The sequence below is a fragment of the Rhamphochromis longiceps genome, linkage group LG3, assembly GCF_057381845.1.
Source record: "Rhamphochromis longiceps isolate RC_006_pf linkage group LG3, R_longiceps_female_GT1.1, whole genome shotgun sequence".
Classification (NCBI taxonomy): domain Eukaryota; kingdom Metazoa; phylum Chordata; class Actinopteri; order Cichliformes; family Cichlidae; genus Rhamphochromis; species Rhamphochromis longiceps.
The window spans coordinates 47,321,638-47,341,596 of record NC_140559.1 but is presented as its reverse complement, the minus strand read 5'-3'; the positions used below and the strand labels follow the sequence as shown (position 1 = coordinate 47,341,596).

The window sequence follows — 19,959 nt, the reverse complement described above, 5'->3', positions numbered from 1 at the left end:
ACTGTAAAAGATGGCTACCATTATGTCACCTACTAGTGTCTGGACTCTGTATTTTTAAACTTTAATATTAGCATCTATAGCCCAGAGAGTAAAGTGCTAAATATCATCATCATTGTCATCATCGTCATCATCATCGTCATCATTGTCGTCGTCTATTTATATAGCACTTTAAAAAGGCACCAGGCAGACCAAAGTGCTGAACAATACAAAAACAAAGAAAAGCATATCAGGTAATGTTAGCATTAAATGCTAACAGTTCATCATACAGACATGGGTAAGCTCACTAAAACTGGAGCACAATCTTATTTAATGCTCTGCACTGCAGTGGGCCTAAAGTTCATGGTTATCTGTCTGTAGCGATGCTGCACAGTGTTCGCACATGTAAGACATAGCCCTGAGTTCTGAGTAAATTCCAAATGTCTATAAATACTCCTCATGTGCCCACTGAACAGTCATCGTCACACTTATGTAATAAACTTATGTCACTCAATGCAAGTTATAATCAGCAGTGCTTACTTTAATGTGTGTTGCAGGCACAGGAAAAACACAAGTATGAACTAATGGGCAGCTACGGCCAGCAGAGGTTCCTTCAAGAGACTGAAGGTGAGTGAGACTGACGCCAGGCAATCAACATAACCAGGTTGTTTCAGCGATTTGGTTCATTATTTTTTTCAGCCAAGCTATTCAAACATATGCAGATTTTCAAGTCTGTAGCAGCACAAATGGATTTTTCTTTTTTCTGAATGGACCATTTTAGTTTTTTAAAGTGCTCTGAACACTTTTCAGCTGTGCATTACCCAGGCTTCTTACAATAACCGGGCCCACTTACGGAAAGTGAATTAAATTGAGTCATGCGCCTGAATCAACATCGCTGTAAACCATCACCTGTTGCTTGGTGTGCTTGGACTGAAATGAATAAATAAAACGAGGCTCATTCAGAGTCTGAAAAGCAGACTGGCACTAAGCATAACATCCACAAGGCTGAACATAGGAACATGTTATATCTCGGCGCGCTCGCCATACACCTGCTTGACTTCAGTCAGGGCAGTGAACTGTAATGCTGATGGGGACTTGCCTTCATGAAGTGGCTATTACTACATAGCACATGAAGCGCATTACAGAGACTCTCTGCAAGCACCAGCTGTCAGATTAGTGTAAACAAAGGGGTAATTAGCACTTTATTACATGTAAAATAGTTGTGCCATGCAAACTAGTTTGTATGGAGAAATTTTTTGCTGCTAAATTTTTAAGCCTTTTCATTGCAAATTTGCACTGTAGTAAACGTCACTGTTTGGAAAAAAGCTGCTTAAGTGTAGCATCAATAGCTAAAATTGCTCAAAACTAAAGGGGAGCTCCTGGTCACTCAAGGAGAGAGGATTCTGGGAAATCTCCATAATAAGAAACACCCCTGGAGAAAGTATTACATTAGAAACAGTCATTCACCTAAACAATGAACTTATTAGAATTCGTTTACTAAATAATATTTTACACGAATACTAATATAATAAAATTATAGAAATGCTATTTTACAGTATGGTGCAAAACTCCCTGCACTTCTTTGCTTTTTGCAAGTAAAATAGGGAATAGGTGCAGCAATCATTTTTTAAATGTGTAAAGATCAATGTCAGTGTTTGGAATGAACACCTTTCTTGTAATTTCTTTAAGTAGTGTTCAGGAATAGTTCTCCAGGCTTCTTGAAGGACATTCAGAGTTCTTCTTTGGACCTTTTGTTCTGTTCTCTGTTATGATGATGCTACAATCGATGACTGATGGTTTCTGATTATGAGTTTTTCTATCCAGGTCTGTCTATCTTTTACTGCATTGGCAGTGTGCTTGAGATCATTGTTATACTAAAAAAATGAAGCCTTTCCTGATGCTATTGCATGGATGATAAAAGTCTGATGTTACTTTTTCTGTTAATAATTTCATCAATTTTGACATAATCCCTACACCACTGGCTGAAACCAGGACAGAGCCTCCACTGTATTTTACAGGGTTCCACTCAGCTGACCTCCTCTATACACACTGATAATTTAAACTTTTTAAAACATGAATGTATTTTATTTATATAAGACTTTACAAAATGTGTACAAAAACGAACATAAAACAAACAATTGGCAATGATAAAAGAAACACTGAAGACCAATAAACTGAAAATGTTAGAAATTTGAGTATTGAGGAAATAAGAGCGAGATATGTAGCTATAGTATCAGTCAGTCAGTCAGTCAGTCAGTCAGTCAGTCAGTAAATACATATGCATTAAAACAGGACTTAAAGGAAGTGACTGACTCCATGACTAGTTGGTTCTGTTCCTGATCCTGGCCTGATTACCACTGAAATTAAAGGCGAACCTCCTATTTATTCAGATAGGTGAAATAACTGCACAAATAAATACGATGGCTACTGTGTGGCAAAACTTCCAGACACACTTCTCTTGTAGATAATGTGAAGTAGTAAAAGGATATGAGAGAGTATTCACTCTTTGAACTTTTTTACATTTTACTAATGACCTGCTTTTAAAGGAAAAAGTTCTAAGAAATTTGTAAAACTTTCCAAAGCAGTTCCCTTTTTGTTAAGTTGATACTAATTAAAGAAATGCTATGCAAGCGCTACAGTTTTTATTCGTTTAAAAGGAACCGTAAAGCTCGAGGTCCAAACAACAAATTAATATTAAATTAATGTGATGTTTACCCGAGGTTAATTTCAGCATTTGGCTGTTTTTCTTTTCCCATTTTTTTGCACATCATTGTGTCCTTTTGTTTCTTTCCAATGTGGGAATGAATACACAAAGGGACAAATTAGGGCTAAACAGAGGTGTAATTTAAAATGGCATTAATTTACCCCATCTATGGTTAGACAGATAAATCGCATGCAAAACAGACAACGGCATGAGTCACAGTCTTTGCTATTTGGTTTTTTTTTTTTATGTCTTCATTGGCTTTTTATCCAAAGCCATAAACTCGAGTTACGTAAAGGCCCATTGTGTGCTGAGAAAACTCACAGATGTGTAACCAGAGAGTGCAGTGATGTGTGACGGGCTGCCTCCCCTGATATGAGGCGAGAGGACAGTTGTCAGGGGACGTTTGGCCACTTAAGCATCCCACACCCAGAAACATGCCCTCAGTCAAACACACACCTGCTCTACAAAGTCCCTGCAGCTGTCGCAGTGTGGCACCAAACCCATCAGTCATTTTCACGTACCTACACATGACTCACGACTCCCTCGTCATCTTTCCCATCATCCCGCTTCAGTGGACACTTAATGGATGGGGGGTAGACCGGATGTGGCTAAGTCCAGCAGCTAAGGTATGTGGGCTTAGTGGAAGATAAGCTACAGAAAAACTGTCATATGATTTAAGAACTTTTCATATTAAAGCAATGCACACAGGTCAAATAAATAAAATATCAGGTTTGAGGCATTCCAGACTTTGCAATAAATCATAGCTCTATGTGATGAAAAATGCAAGCGGACACACACACATGCTTGCATCATGAGTGCGTCACTGTATCAGAACGCAGCTAAACAAACACTGGCTTTGCCCGTGGCGTTTTAGATGCTGCTGTGTTGGTCATTACATGTTACACACTAAGTGGTCGGCTTGGAGAGGTGTGAATTGCACCTCAGGACAGTTTAGGCTTCACACTGCTAATCCATTTCTGAAATGATATTTGTAGAACCAGCCCATAGCCATTATGTTGTCTTTAATTATTCAAATTTTACTGTTTATTGAACTTATCTCCTACTCTTTGTTTCCCACCAAAATAATCACACTGGTGCTGACATGAAGAGAGTATCTCATTGATATTAAAATGAATACCACCAAGTCTCAGGTGGGAATTAATACAAATACACCATTTTATGCTAAAGCTTTTAGCTTACAGGCAGGGGCTTCTTTCCAAGTTCAGCGGAAGAGGCATCGTAATCAAAAACCTGCCAACAGCATGACACCAAAGTAAGCAGTTTGAACCCTTGAATTACTTGAATCTTCTTTATAATGTTGCTTTAATTCATTGAGGTTTCCGGGCATTTGTTTAGGCACAGCTCCTTATGTACCTATCACAGTATTTCAGTTAGGTTCAGGTCTGGACTCATTGCTACACCTTGATTCTTTTCCTTTTCAGCCGTGCTGTTGTAGGTTTGTTGCTGTCCTTGGGCTCATTGCCCAGTTGTTGGAGTCAGTTCGAGACATGCTTTGGCTATCAGACAGATTGCTTCACTGGAATACTTTAGTACACAGAAGAGTTCATAATCAGGTCCCATGACTACCAAACAAGCAAAAATCATCATCCCTCCCCCTCCGTGCTTTACGCTTGATACAGCGCAGACATTATCGAAAGAAGATGGTTTTCCACCTGAAACTTTGCAAGGTCTAAACAGTATGTCATCTATAAATCTGTGTATTATTCAAATAATATTCTTTGACATGTTTTCAAGATTACGCAAAAACCCTCCAGCCCTCCAAGGGGCTGATTATAAGTTTTGATTTCTAAAAATCAGCCTTTACTAAAGACCACATAGACTACACTATCATAAATAGGATTTTGGTAGGACCGTCTTTGTGGCTCGTGCACATCTGTGATGTAGTCTTGCTCTCAAAAACTATTTTAATTTCACGCACCCGCCTCTTCAACTTTTTACACAAGTTTATCACATCAAAAAGTGGATGTTGTTGTCCTGGTGAAGGTCTCATTTAAAGCTGAAACTGGAGCGGGAGTGAAATGGTAAGGTGTTCTAGTCAAAGAAAAACAAACACCTACACTAGGGCATTTTGCTTTCCCATTCCCAAAGGTTTCCACATGCATACGTTGCCATAAATTGTACATTGTGGGAGGTTTACAGGTCTTTGTAATCCTTTTTGTGTACATACCACAGCTTAGTGTCTTTCTGCAACAATAATGTGGGAAAGGTGCAAAACCCACACACCCTGAATACACAGTTATTATCTGAACTGTGTTTTCCATCCGAAAGCACTTGACTTTTTAAGCTGGGGGTCACTAAACTCTGTCAGGTATTGCCTCTAACTTCTCCCCTGGAGGTTTTGCAAAGTGTATTATCGAGGCGTCCCCCAGCCTTAGAGCTGTGGGCAAATCCACTGTTGTAATGGAAGCCATTATAAAGCACCACACTCTCCTGCAAGGGCTGGTTGGTGTCTGATCAATTAGGTTAGACTTTGCCAAAGGCTGTACCCACTGAGACTTTGCTGGCGTCTAATGGCTTCTCACTGATTGTAAGAGTGTCCCCTGGGGTTGATGCTTCTGAGCTGCGGGTAATGGCCACTGCCTACTACCATTTAGGAAGAGTCAATAGCAGGTGAAATCTTTTTTCCCAAATGTTGTTCTATACAATCTGTATGCCAATGGTAACGCACTATCTGTGACAGGGTAATTGCAACAAGAGAAATATGAATCCATGTTGGCGCATATATAATCCTGTAGGTATTATATATGCGCCAACATCTATTGTTTTATTTACTATAAGACGGTTATAGACGTTCTACTACAGAGTCCACACTCTGATTAATGTTTCTGTTTGTAGTTGTGAAATGCCTCAACCAAGCTGCTTTGTGTTGCTTTGATTGACAAATAATGACGGAAGATAAAAAAACAAAAAAAATAAATCTTTTCTGTGATCCAGATCTACTCTTTAATCTTTAAACATCAATGCACACACAGCAACGGACTCAAAGAAAGATAGATAAATGTTCACAGGCTCAGATCAGCAGTGTTTGCATTGTTAGGAACAGTGCGTTGTTTTGCTACGTCTGTAAGGGTCTGGGCTTTTTGAATTCTTTTTGTTTTCTTTTTAGTTAATGATGAAACATTTTTTGTTGACATTATACTTGAAAAAGATAACACAGGCTCTGTTTGTGTATTGTAGCTCAACTATGATCCTTGAGGGTAAATCAGGGAAAAATGTATTTGCATTGGTGCGTTTTTCAACAATTCACTCTTTTTTTGGGGGTCCGATATTAATATAAAAACAGATATTGTTTTTCCCTAAAATAATTTCAAAGAAATTATATATGATTTACTGTTTGGACTCCACTTTGTACATAATGAATACAAGACTGTGTGTTTTTTCATATTTTTTTTTAATAGTGCTGAAAATAAAGTGAAACTATAACACTATAGTATTAAATAATTAGTTAATCATTTGATCAGTTTTGCATTGCATTTCAAAAATCAGCAGATAAAAAAAGATATTCATGAACAATAGGGATGGGAATTGTAAACTGGTTCCTGTTCCCAGTCTTCCAATTCCTTGGGATTGTTGGTCTGCCTGCCAGTTGATCCCACTTTCTTGCACTCTTGCAACGATGAACTGTTTTCAGTTCTCGTGTCAGAGGAAGGAAATGGCGACACAGTCTAGAACGTGGATATGAACAAAGACGAGATAAATGGTCTTTGTGTGCAACGTCGAAAACTGCATCCAGGACAGAAACAACCACATTATGCTGCTGACTTTTTTCTTTTTGGAAGCAGTAATGAGCCTGCAGGCCCTGTTCCAACTTTCACAAGTTGATGGAATTGCCTTATCATGATCCAACACCACTGGCAGAAATACAGCCTCGAACCATGACACAGTATTCGCCATGTTTTGTAAATGGCTATAGATACTCACTGTTGTCTCTATCTCCTGAACTTCTCCATGCACACGGATGGTTTGAACAAAAACATTTCAGCTTTAGTTTCATCACTCCATAAGGCCCACTCCACTTTCTTCCTGTTTCCCTTCTTTAAGAGTGGCTTCTTGACAGCAACGCTTCCACTTAAACCATTTCTGATGAAGCTTCAGTGAGCAGTCGATGGATAACCTGAAGGCCCAGATGCATCTCTCAGGTCCTGTGTCAGCTCTGTTGGGTTTATTAAAGACTTGAATTGCAGCTACTTGAACTGCACTCTAGTTATGTGGTCACTGCAGGCCATAGTGTACGACTTGCATCACTTGCATGCTCATCAAACATTCAGTGACCCCTCGTGCTCTGTGATTGAGGCTAGATTAGAGTCCTTCCTTCCATGCTCTGAGTTCAGTTGGAAAACAGTCTTCGGGTCTCAAAATGTGAATTTTTTTTTTCCTTTTCTTTTTTTAAATTATGGACCGCTAAAGATGAGAGGCAACATCTGGCTTGCTGTCAGCACGCAGTTAAAAAGCCAGCATCTGTGATGGTATAAAGGGTCATTAATGCACATAGCATGAGTAACATGTTTGGAGGCACCACTAACAATATGTTGAAAAATAGACACAGCTTTTGGAGCAACATATGCTGCCATGCAGATGATTTGATTATCAGGGAAAAGTCTTGCCTGCGATGCCAAACAACATTCTGCATGTTTACCAGAAAACATCAAAGTGAAAGTGTCTGAAAATTGGATGTATCCGAAGTCCAGACCTTTAGATCGGATTTGGTGCATTATGAAACAATGAATTTGACAAAGAAAGCATAGGTGAGTCTGTGAAAATGTTTATATTTCAGCATTATAGTAATTCTTTCCCTTAGTTCCCAGACACCGTGTTGCTAATCATGCCCCTGTCCCAACAAATTCAAATGGGCAAATGTGTTAAAAAGAACAAAAGAGATATTTATACATCGAAACTCTGATAGTGTGTGACTGCCATGGCTCATCTATTTTGTGCTGGTAGACAACTTTTTGTACCTGTCATGTAAGCCCATCAACCGGGTTAGATGATTCCTATGAACAGTACCGCAGTACTTGTTGTAGTAAAACCACAAAGCATGTAGATTCATTTGGCTTTCTTGACTCTCATTTGCACAAAATTAAAGTGACAGCAAACGTTTATATCACCGTTCAGGATAAGTGATTTTCACTGGTCTCTATTCACAGAGCAGTATTCAAGTTATGCTAATTTCAAGATATCCTTGAGCGTACTGTACTCTGGTTTTGAAGGTTGCAGCTATCACTGCATTAATGCATACCCAGGCACCACAAAAAAAATATGTGATGTGTGTCACAGAGCTGAAATATGCACATATTTTATGTAGTGGTTGTTCTGAAGCTGTATCACTGAGATGCTGAACTAATCATTTCTGCAGCCAGCAGAAAACTTGACTGCAAATCTGCCTTTCTCAGCTTTTAGGTTTATGAAGATAAAGCCATGAGCTGTTTCTTGTGATTTGAAACAATTTTTCTGGCACAATTAATTAGATGTGCAATCCACTGTAGGCAAAAAATCTGGCAATAATGTGTGTTTGACAGGAAAATCAAAGAGGTTTGGGTGTTCCTATTCAAGTTTTAATGAACGTTTGCTAATAGAAAAATGAGATTTTGCTCCATAAACCCTCAGATATTTGATCTGGACACGTTCATACACTATACAGCCGCATGACAAAACAGCTTGATGATGATTAAAAGAACAATTGAGTTTTACTTCCTCAAAGCATTCTGTGCTTCGAGGACGTAATGTGTATCCCATAAATTATCTCTGGGGCATATCAGCTAATTTCACATAATTAGTCTCTGGGGCGGGGAGAGAACCAATTCATCGTGAAACGCTGTGTTCCTGTGCGACTGCCGATCCCATTATAGCTACCGTTGTTTTTACTGCTGGAAACCGTATTGATACTTGTGTTGTGGACGTCTGTATTTGAATATATCTAATTGACACTGGGCTGCAGCCTGGAGAGCTGCTCAGACTGGAGGGTAAGTTTAGCTTTTGATTAAGGTTATAATGACAAAAACAAATCCAGTTTCAAAGAAGTGTCAAAGTGTAAGTCTGGTTCAATTTAATCTTATAATTATTATCAGTTCTGAGAAAGACTTGATTGGTACTGTGTGCCGTCATAGCCCGTTTGAGCTTGTCTCTCTATGCCACGGGAATCCTCACGACAGGAAATCTAAACATGGGCTGTTGCACTCGGGCAGCATTTATCATGTTAAGAAACACAAACTGTCTAGAAAACACAAGTGAATCTAGAAATACGTGTAGTGTGTGTTCATTGTGCTGAACCCAGGTGGCATTGTTCTTTTATGTTTTTAATAGATTTTGGTTGACAGTGAAGGCTTGGAGGTGCAAAAAAAAACAGCATATTATCAACAGGACAAATTGCTTGTTATTTTTAGTTTCTGTGGGGGATTTTTGTTAAAAACAAGTGTTCACACGTTAAAAAAAGAAAAAGCATGACAGAAACGAACCTAACACCGTCTGAGCTTAATTTACTCTCGCATTTTCAGGGGCCGTGTTTGTGTTCCCCCCAGAGGCTCCGCTTGCTGAAAGACCTCGCGGTGAAGGTGTGACGTATGTGAATATTCCTGTTAGCCCCACGTCCAAGAAGCAGCTCAACTACATGGAGCTGGAGCTGCAGGATCCTGTGCATGGCACTAAAGCGGCTGCCGCACATCTGCCAGCTCAGAGTAAGGAGGCATGAATATCTTCTGGTTAGTAAAGGAGATAAACGCCAGATAGTTGGTGTCTGAGGAATGAATGTTCTGCTTTCGATTTATACATACCGTATAACTGCAAACGGCAGCTGTGAGGACCAGTCAGGGTGGACACTTGGAAAATTGTCATGTTGCAAGATTATAGTTTAAAGGATGTCACCAAGACTGTGTTTTATTTGTCCAATAAGAGCATTAATCTACAGAGAGCTTTTTGATTGGTGGTGCAGAATTGCTTATTGAAAGCAGGTTTAAAGGGAACTGCTCTAAGAAGAGACGGTGGCAATTCACTGCAACCACCACATGATGCTGTAAGCTTAAGTATATAGCAAAAAAAGTTTGTCTCATTAATAAATCTTTGAATTTTAATAGGCTGGGTATTGAAGTGAGCTGTTGTCTTTTTTGGCACAAGGAAATGTCTTCAAGACCGGCTGTTAAACTGTCAAATATTACAAACTGAAACAAATTCTCAGACTTGTGTAGTTATTTTCAGTCGGTCTGCAGCGCACGTCTTCCATTAACCTTTGAACAAACTACTAAGAAATGTTGTAATCACATTCATGACCCACAGAAGATGAATCCTAATGACTCTGCTAATCCTGAATTTTTATGTCCACCTCAATGCACCTCTTTTTTTGGCTGCATGTTATAGCACCACCAGCCAGTAAGCAGTAACATTTGTCCAATGTTTTCATTTAGCACCAATTTCCTATAAAACTTTCTTACTAACCTAAGCTATAGTTTGTCTTTAGTGCCTGTTACCACCATGGATTGCTGCCTGTGATAAAGCTTGTCGTGGGACACATTGCTGTGTAGCCACAGACCGCGTGGTCAGAGTGCGCAGCACATCCTGCAGTCGATCCATTTTATTTATGCAGAGCAAATTCAAAACAATGTTCATCTAAAGCTCATCAAATGCCATTATGGACAGAAATCCAACAATGCAAAGTTCCCCTATGAACAAGCACGTGTTGGCGTAAGAGGAAGTAAAAGAAGCTGCGGGCGAACTATTAGAGTTGGTGTTAGTCAGGTCTGATGAACCACGTCCTGCGTTTTTGGAGAGTAAGCTGTAAAATCATTGTTTCCTTTTATTCTCTCTTCAGATTGTCTTTGTATATTTGTGAGATTTTCCCGGGACTGTCCAAAATGCAAATTGTTGAATTTTAGAGACCACCTCCTTGATTTAAGAAACAAAATGACCTCAGTAATGCCCTGATACTCATAGTGTGAGGTATTTTTTGCTTTTGCTCAATGTGCAAAAGTGTTCTGTGCAAGAGCCAACTTACAGTAAGCTGGTGTATCAGCGTTACGCAAGGATGAAAGCCATTGTAGTTACATATTTATGTGTAATTCTATTCGACCTACTCAGAGTTACTGGAATCGCTCGCAAACAATTGAGATGATTTCCTCTCATCTTGGTAAAAGACAGCTGAGTCCTTGTCATCGGAGCCGTAATTGACAGACACGTTGGCCGCTAGCGTCACTGCCCTCGAGAATACGAACAGCGTGGCTCGAGCTCTGACATGAGGTTAATGTCTAATGTCAGCAATACAGTTTATATCCCGGCATGCGGCCTCATTAATCTGTCACCTGGGAGGAGGAGTGTCCTATTTCGGCACTGAAAGGGGGTCGCAGGGCATTCAGATCACAGCTGTAAACTCAGTGGCCCTAATGGGACCCTCCTCCAGGGACTATTTATGTGTCGTGAGGAGCCGGTTTTGATGTCCTCAATTCTGGCACTGTAAGGCGACAGGACTCTAACAGGAGACACATATTGGTGCACGAGGACTGATGTTGTGGGTTTAAACTCTGACATTTTGCTTATATGATTTTCACACAAGGTATACAGTGGGGCAAAAAAGTATTTAGTCAGCCACCGATTGTGCAAGTTCCCCCACTTAAAATGATGACAGAGGTCAGTAATTTGCACCAGAGGTACACTTCAACTGTGAGAGACAGAATGTGAAAAAAAAATCCATGAATCCACATGGTAGGATTTGTAAAGAATTTATTCGTAAATCAGGGTGGAAAATAAGTATTTGGTCACCTCAAACAAGGAAAACCTCTGGCTCTCACAGACCTGTAACGTCTTCTGTAAGAAGCTTTTCTGTCCCCCACTCGTTACCTGTATGAATGGCACCTGTTTGAACTCATCATCTGTATAAAAGACACCTGTCCACAGCCTCAAACAGTCAGACTCCAAACTCCGCCATGGCCAAGACCAAAGAGCTTTCGAAGGACACCAGGAAAAGTATTGTAGACCTGCACCAGACTGGGAAGAGTGAATGTACAATAGGCAAGCAGCTTGGTTTGAAAAAATCAACTGTGGGAGCAATCATCAGAAAATGAAAGACATACAAGACCACTGATAATCTCCCACGATCTGGGGCTCTACGCAAGATCTCATCCCGTGGGGTCAAAATGATCATGAGAACGGTGAGCAAAGATCCCAGAACCACACGGGGGGACCTGGTGAATGACCTGCAGAGAGCTGGGACCAAAGTAACAAAGGTCACCATCAGTAACACACTACAACGGCAGGGAATCAAATCCCGCAGTGCCAGACGTGTTCCGCTGCTGAAGCCAGTGCATGTCCAGGCCCGTCTGAAGTTTGCCAGAGAGCACATGGATGATACAGCAGAGGATTGGGAGAATGTCATGTGGTCAGATGAAGCCAAAGTAGAACTTTTTGGTATAAATTCAACTCGTCGTGTTTGGAGGACGAAGAATACTGAGTTGCATCCCAAGAACACCATACCTACTGTGAAGCATGGGGGTGGAAACATCATGCTATGGGGCTGTTTTTCTGCCAAGGGGACAGGACGACTGATCCGTGTTAAGGACAGAATGAATGGGGCCATGTATCGTGAGATTTTGAGCCAAAACCTCCTTCCATCAGTGAGAACTTTGAAGATGAAACGAGGCTGGGTCTTCCAACATGACAATGATCCAAAACACACCGCCCGGGCAACAAAGGAGTGGCTCCGTAAGAAGCATTTGAAAGTCCTGGAGTGGCCTAGCCAGTCTCCAGACCTCAACCCCATAGAAAATCTGTGGCGGGAGTTGAAAGTCCGTGTTGCTCGGCGACAGCCCCAAAACATCACTGCTCTCGAGAAGATCTGCATGGAGGAATGGGCCAAAATACCAGCTACTGTGTGTGCAAACCTGGTAAAGACCTATAGTAAACGTTTGACCTCTGTTATTGCCAACAAAGCTTATGTTACAAAGTATTGAGTTGTACTTTTGTTATTGACCAAATACTTATTTTCCACCCTGATTTACGAATAAATTCTTTACAAATCCTACCATGTGGATTCATGGATTTTTTTTCACATTCTGTCTCTCACAGTTGAAGTGTACCTCTGGTGCAAATTACTGACCTCTGTCATCATTTTAAGTGGGGGAACTTGCACAATCGGTGGCTGACTAAATACTTTTTTGCCCCACTGTACATTATGGTAATGTGCATATGGAAGACAGTGCATGACAGGAATGTTAAATGCTTCAGCTAAATCATTTGCATATGATTTGTGTTGTGATGCGCTGTCTCATTCTTGAAGCACGCAGACTGGCAGCGAGGGCAGAGGTGGGTGGGGGTGTGTGTGTGTGTGTGTGTGTGTGTGTGTGTGTGTGTGTGTGTGTGTGTGTGTGTGTGTGTATATACCGTATTTTCTGGACAATAGAGCGCACCTGTTTGTAAGCCGCATCTGCCGTATTAAAAAAAAAAAGATGTATAAGTCCAGGACATTTTCAAGTTCAGGCCACCTGCTTTTATGTCCTCTGAAAGCTTTTCTCGACTTTTGGCATTGCATGAGCTCTTCCCGCTGCCGCCTCCAACGTCTCACCATAGATTGATTGACGCTAAGCTTGCGTGCAGCAGCGCGGTTTCCTTCCTGAATAGCAAGATTGATGGCCTTCAACTTAAAACTCATACAAACTTCTTTGTGTGGTTTCCACGATGAAGGGGCGAGGATTTGAAAATAATTAATAATAATTACACCTTTGTATAAGCCTCATGGTTCAAAACCTAGGAAAAAAGTAGCGGCTTAGAGTCCAGAAAATACGGTGTGTATATATATGTATGTATTAATGTTTTAAGATGATCTAGGAGTGTTTTTTGTCACTTCCACAATTAATGATTCAAGTTCAAGAAATGATTATATCCCCTAACAATTCATTTCCATAATCTTGTTGACAAAAGAATGTTGGGATTAATGAAAAATGCCCAAAGACATCTGCAAATGTGTAAACCAAAGGGAAACAAAAGAAATATTATGGAGTAAAATTTATAAACAACACTTTGCTGATGCCACCTTGCAGCCATTTATATCAGGAAAGTGAACTTGCATACTTGTATATGATTGATGGCTCATGAAGGGAAACCAAAGCCTTAGGCTAGATGCTTATCTCCGACTTAGCTAGGCTAATCAGTCGCTACAGGTAGGAGTGAAATAATCTTAATATTATAAATGAAATCATCATTTAAAACTACATTTTATATTCACAGAGTTTATTTTTGTTTAATATAAAAATTTGATGATTTGTAACATTTAAGTGAGAGAAAAAGGCAAAAAAGCTAATTAATAAAGAAGGTGGGAAATGTTTTTTCACAGCACTGATATAAGAAAGTAAAGTTTATTTATGTAGTGCTTTTCAAGAATAGTATAAATTGCTTCACAATGTCAGACAGTAGAGCATTAAAACAGCATAAAAGGATAAAACCAAATAAATGCACGTTTGCATAGGTGGGTCTTCACCTTCCCTTTAAAGGTATCAGCAGTGTCAACAGATCTTTAGTCTAGTGGAAGTGAGTTCCACAACATGGCAGCGAAAACCTCCTTTTATCCTCGACTTGGACTGAGGTACAACCAAGAAGCATTGATCAACTTGCATCAGAGACCTAGCAGTTATGTATGGATGTAGAAATTCACTAATATAGGGAGGCACCACAAAGAGCTTGGAAAGTGATAATCAGAATCTGAAATTGAACTTTGAACTTTGTGGTGAGCCAGTTTAAAGAGGGCAGAATCAGTGTCACAAGGGACCTTTCAGAGGAACTGGTGAGAAACCTTAGGGCAGCATTCTGGGCTATCCAAGGATGCGATCCAGAGATAATTTGGTCAGCGGAAGTAATAACAAATTACAATAATAACAATAAAGTGAGACAAAATACACAATTGGCTGCCATCCGGTTATTTATAAGACAAATAATTTGGTAACATTGAATGACATGTACAACTGGGCATCATCTCAAACAATGATATGAGATGTCTTCAAAGAAGACAGGCCCCAAAAATGAACCTTGGGGCGCACCACAAGATAAAATCGTAGAAGAGGACAGGAATTTAGCAAAGCGCATGAAAAGCTTCTGTGAGTGAGGTAAACGTACGATATGATATTGTATGATACTGATACACTCGTTGGAATATTTCTAAAATGACAAGCTAATTTTTAAAATTTCCATTGTCAGATTAATCATCTAATAGCTTCTGCTCTGTGCAGCTAGTTTTGTGTGCAGCACAACACTGATGAATAATTAAATGGTACACTGATTGAGTTAAAAGAAGTCCCACTTTTGTGTCCTGACAGGAAAGAGCTCCACCAAGTACGCCCAGATTGACATCACTGCCACAGAGATGGCCCACAAAGTCGGCACGTTGCACGCTCTGGGTCGGCAGGAGGGCCTGCACACTCTGGAGCTGAGAAGAAAGGGGACGCCACATTGAATTTTCCTTCACTCAAACGTTAATCTCAGCAGGATTTTTTTTTTTTCACAACAGCAGAACTACAACATCAGACTATAACGTTAGCAAGAAACGTGGCTCTGTGGGCCTTCCTGTGGGATTCCTTCTCTATTCTGTTCCATCTTTTGAATACAGATATCTTTGAAAGCAACCTCAGCCAGTTTACAAAACCCAGAATCCCAGAAAAATGTATTGCGTCCAATGTCTACTTTGTTAGATCGAGACTGTAGTCACAAAGGAGCTGGAATATAGAGCTGGCTTTAGAAAGGTTTGGCTCTTAGTCATGAGATTTCACAACGTTTTTTTGTGAACAACATCTCGTTAAATGGCATTACGCTGCTCCTCGAGCTCCAGGCTCTCTAGAAGTTGGATGAGCAAACCCTGGGCTGAGTCAGGGGCCTCACTAATACCCCAGAGCAAAGGCACTTTACAGCTCACTCAAGCCATCACTAATTGTGTGCTGTTTTTGCCCTTGTGTGGGTAAAAAAGAAAGGTAGGGTGTTTGCAGGAAAGGAAGTGGAAACAGTGTTTGTTCTCACAAGGAGTTCACACACATTTATTCCTCAGTGATCTGTAATTCCATATGTAGTTGCACATAACTCTTTCTGTGTTTCAAATTTAGGAAAGCTTACCAGCCGGTCTTACTCAGAGTGATGCAAAATTCAGAGTAGCTTGATGCGTAAAAAAAAAAAAAGATTTTTTGTGTAAAAGTAGCACAAGTACTGTATTTTCTGGATTATAGAGCGCACCAGTATATAAGCCGCAGATATCTATGTTGAAAAATTAGATATTTACTGCATGTACAGAACGATTTTGTACTGTAAATGTACATGTATGTACCTGAACAGATTCTTTCAGTGCCTTTTAACGGCAGCAACTTAGCTGATTAAAACGGAACAGAAACAAAAGAAAATAACCGGTATTAGGATCCACTGACAGACATCAGAAAAGGATGCTTCTCACCACTTGTCATCCAAGTCTCCCACTCAACCTGGAGTGCAGCTTTAAATGCCCGATTCACACTGATGTCAAGTGGCTGCAAATACTTTGTTGTACCTCCAGGTTTAGGGCCCGGATGGCTTGGGGATAGAAGCTCCTCTTGAGTCTCTCTGTCCTTGCCCAGATGATGCAGAACCTTCTACCGGATTTCAGAAGTAGGAACAGTTTGTTGCCAGGATGGGACGGGTCCTTCAGTGTCTGTGCTGCTCTAGTCCGGCATCTCCTGGTGTAGGTGTCCTGAAGTGGGTGAGAGCAATCCTGCAGCAGCGTTCAGCTGTACGGATCACTCTCTGAAGAGCTTTTTGGTCCTTAACACAGCTGTTCCCAAACCAGGATGTCATGTTCTGTGTGACGATGCTCTCCACAGCGCCTGTATAGAAAATCCCGAGGATCTCTGGAGAGACCCTGAACTTCCTCAGTTGTCGTAGGTGGTACAGGCGCTGCCTAGCCTTTTTGGTCTGGACCTGAATGCGGGCAGCCCATGTCAGGTCTGAGGAGATGTGGACACCGAGATATTTGAAGGACTGCACCCTTTCCACTGGAGCTCCATTGATGATAATGGGCTTGTAGTCTCTGTGCTGACTCCTTCTGAAGTCCACCACCAGCTCCTTGGTCTTGCCAACGTTCAGCTGGAGATGGTTATCCTGGCACCATGATGCATGATGGACAGGTTGTCCATGTGCCCTGATGGACAAGTTTTTACGTCTCATAAATCTGAAACACCACGACAGCCCAGCTTTGAAATCTTCAATATTCATTTCGCGGACGATTGTTTTGGCTTTCAGTCGGATCTGTACAGTGAGTACACCTCGGCCACCTGCTCTCTGTGTATTCACCCAGTCCTCCAGGACATATTCAAGTTCAGGCCACCTGCTTTTATGTCCTCTGAAAGCTTTTCTCTACTTTTGGCATTGCATGAGCTCTTCCCGCTGCCTCCTCCAACATCTCACCATAGATTCATTGACGCTAAGCTTGCGTGCAGCAGCCCGGTTTCCTTCCTGGATAGCAAGATTGATGGCCTTCAACTTAAAACTCATATGAACTTCTTTGTGTGGTTTCCACGATGAAGGGGCGAGGATTTGAAAATAATTACCAGTTGGTAATTTGTTGTGCGTGTTCTGTCTGCTAAAGAAAAAGTATCGTATTCTTCTTTGCATTGATTTTTCGTCTGTCTTGTTTTTGATTCCAATTCCGGTGAGAGCCCCTAGCGGTGGAAGAAAAATCCACAGAATAGCCGCACCTTTGTATAAGCCTCATGGTTCAAAACCTAGGAAAAAAGTAGCGGCTTATAGTCCAGAAAATACGGTAATGGTTCTGCATAACACTTCCATTCTATGCGTGGTGACTCTTGTTAGCCTGGCTCTAACTAATGGGAAAAAGATCAGTTGCTGCCATACATTTTCCCTCCTGCTTCCCAGTTCATATACAATTGGGTTTAATTTGGGAAAGTCTTCATAAATAATGCAAAGCTTTGTTTTGTTTTGTTTTTAAATCAGTGGCCGTTTTTGTCAAAATTATATTATACAATGTTTTTTTTCTAATCACCTCCCTGAAGCTATTAGCATTTTTGTTATTCCATACTGTGTGTCTTTGTGTGGATATTGGCATTTTACTGCAGTATTGAAAATAGCTTGTATTTGTAGAGCTACTCCTCTTGATAAAGCCAGTATTGCTTTTTTTTTTTCATGTTCTGTTCACATACCACTGATTTGATTAGCTGTAAATATATTTTCTTTCTATTTGGGTGGATTGTCATAAAATGTGAAGGTGTTTCTGTACAGTAAGCATGTATGGAAAGGGTTCAAGGATGGCATCTGCTTCCTAAGGATCTACTTTTTTCATGTAATACTCTTTTTCTTGTAAATTATTTATGTTAACACTGCTTTGATGTGTTCTTTCTTTTTCTTTTTCTAGAACAACAGTAGATCTCATATGGCTCTCCCTCCATGTACAGCTGTAAACCTGTTGGGTACCATATTATATAAATCAGCCTTACCATTGATGTGTTTGCTTCATTCAACTGTAACACCACTGGTTTATAATGCAGATAGCACAAATAATATTAATACTGATCATCTTATTACAAACTAGCTATACATATCTAACTTTTTTTATTATCATGCTGGAAATGTTTTTTTCTGTTAACACTGAAGACTTAGGCTTGAAAGCTGAGTCAGTAACACTGAGGGTGCAGCTTGCAGACACTCTGTAGCTCTAATTTTTACTCATTTATTACAGCAAGAAAGACGAGATGTTTTGATAATTTCTGGGCAAACTGGGAAAGTAAAACATAAGTAAACAGAAGTATTACATTGATAATACATTGAGCATAAATGTCCAGCTTTATGTGCAGAAAACGTGAACATGCACAAATTAATATATGGTATTATATGTCACACTGCATTGATGGACAGAGTTTCAATAATGTGAAGTGATTACAAAACACTCCATGTACAAATTTGACTTAAAACCCTTAGTAGTCTTTGCCCAGATTTGAAGTCAGTCATTAAATAATTGAAAAAACAAAACAAAACTGCAAAGGTGCCTTTATTGATCTGATGCAGGAATATCAGCCAAAGACAGACAGCATGGATGATAATGGAGACTGCCTGTGTGACCTCATCATGTCAGTTGCATCATATGATTTAATATGGTGCTGCACATTCTGCTGGGTGTAGCAGAGGTGCTCAGAACATCATATATTTCTTGGTGTGTGTGAGTGTATTTCCACTTTCTGCTGTGCGAGGTAGCTTACCATGAAAATCCTTTGCTCGCAGCAGATATTTGTCCCCTTGTTGCACAGAGGATATCAACATATAAAGAACACCTGTGAGAAAATCATAGTGAGGTGGTTGTGTTGGTTTACACAATATCTGATGTGGTGTTCACATTTAAACACGGGATCCAGTAAGCTGTTCAAAGGTTGATTTTTTTTTTTTTTTTTAAACTAATGATAGTTAGGTAAGTTATTGTCCTGAAAGCTAGCATAACACAGTAATCTAATGTAACACAAGTAATATACAGTCACTGGTTACTTCATTAGTTACACATTGCCAGGACTGTTGACCTCCTGTTTGCTGTCAGAACTGCCTTCATTCTTCATTGCACAGATTCAACAAGGTGCTGGAAACATTCCTCAGAGATTTTTGTCCATGTTGACATGATACCATCACACAGATGCTGCAGATTTGTAGGCTGCACATCCATGATGTGATTTTCCCGTTCCATCACATTCCAAAGGGAGCTCATTGTCACCTTCAAGAACCAGTTTGAGATGATCTGAGCTTTCTGACATGGTGTGTTATCCTGCTGGAAGTAGCTAGCGGTAGATGGTTACACTGTGGTCACAATCAGATGGCTATGGTCAGAAAAGATACTATATCCCCCACCTCGTTTCACAACCACCTGTCTAAACTGTTGAAACAAGACAGGATAGATCCATGGTTTTATGTTCGTCTGACTCTATGCAATCCAAATCTTGCAGCAGAAATCAAGACTGATCAGACCAGACATTTTTTTTTTTAAATCTTCTGTTGGACATTTTTGGTGAACCCCTGTGAATTGTCGTCTTCTGCATTAGCCCATCTGCTTAAAGGCTCAACATGTTGTGCATTCAGAGATGCTCTTGATTTTAACAAGTGGTTATTTGAGTTGGGGATCTTTTCCTATCAGCTCAAAGCAGTCTGTCCATTCTTCTATGGTGTGTCCAACTAATTGACAGAATGTAATGTAGTCAGCAAGGGTAAGGTTATTAAACGTTTAATTTTAAGAAACTGTCTTACCGAGACCAGATATTGATTAATCTGAGTTTCAAAGTGGC

The 19,959-nt window shown here is 40.2% G+C and overlaps 1 protein-coding gene across 5 annotated transcripts in view; it reads left to right on the top strand.

Annotated features, from left to right (window-relative positions):
* Positions 1 to 18,672, top strand: part of LOC146675078 (protein Dok-7-like) — a 54,447-nt gene extending 35,775 nt beyond the window's left edge. For 3 of the 5 annotated variants that reach the window (XM_085400130.1, XM_085400129.1, XM_085400136.1), the window contains 3 exons: positions 534 to 603; positions 9,193 to 9,372; positions 14,986 to 18,672. In XM_085400130.1, coding sequence (XP_085256256.1) covers positions 534 to 603; positions 9,193 to 9,372; positions 14,986 to 15,122 — 387 coding nt within the window. In that variant the 3' untranslated portion in view covers positions 15,123 to 18,672. Of the gene's footprint in view, positions 1 to 533; positions 604 to 9,192; positions 9,397 to 14,985 lie in introns of all 5 variants that reach the window. The other 2 variants (XM_085400131.1, XM_085400132.1) reach the window with 2 other exon arrangements.
* The last annotated feature ends 1,287 nt before the right edge of the window (positions 18,673 to 19,959 follow it).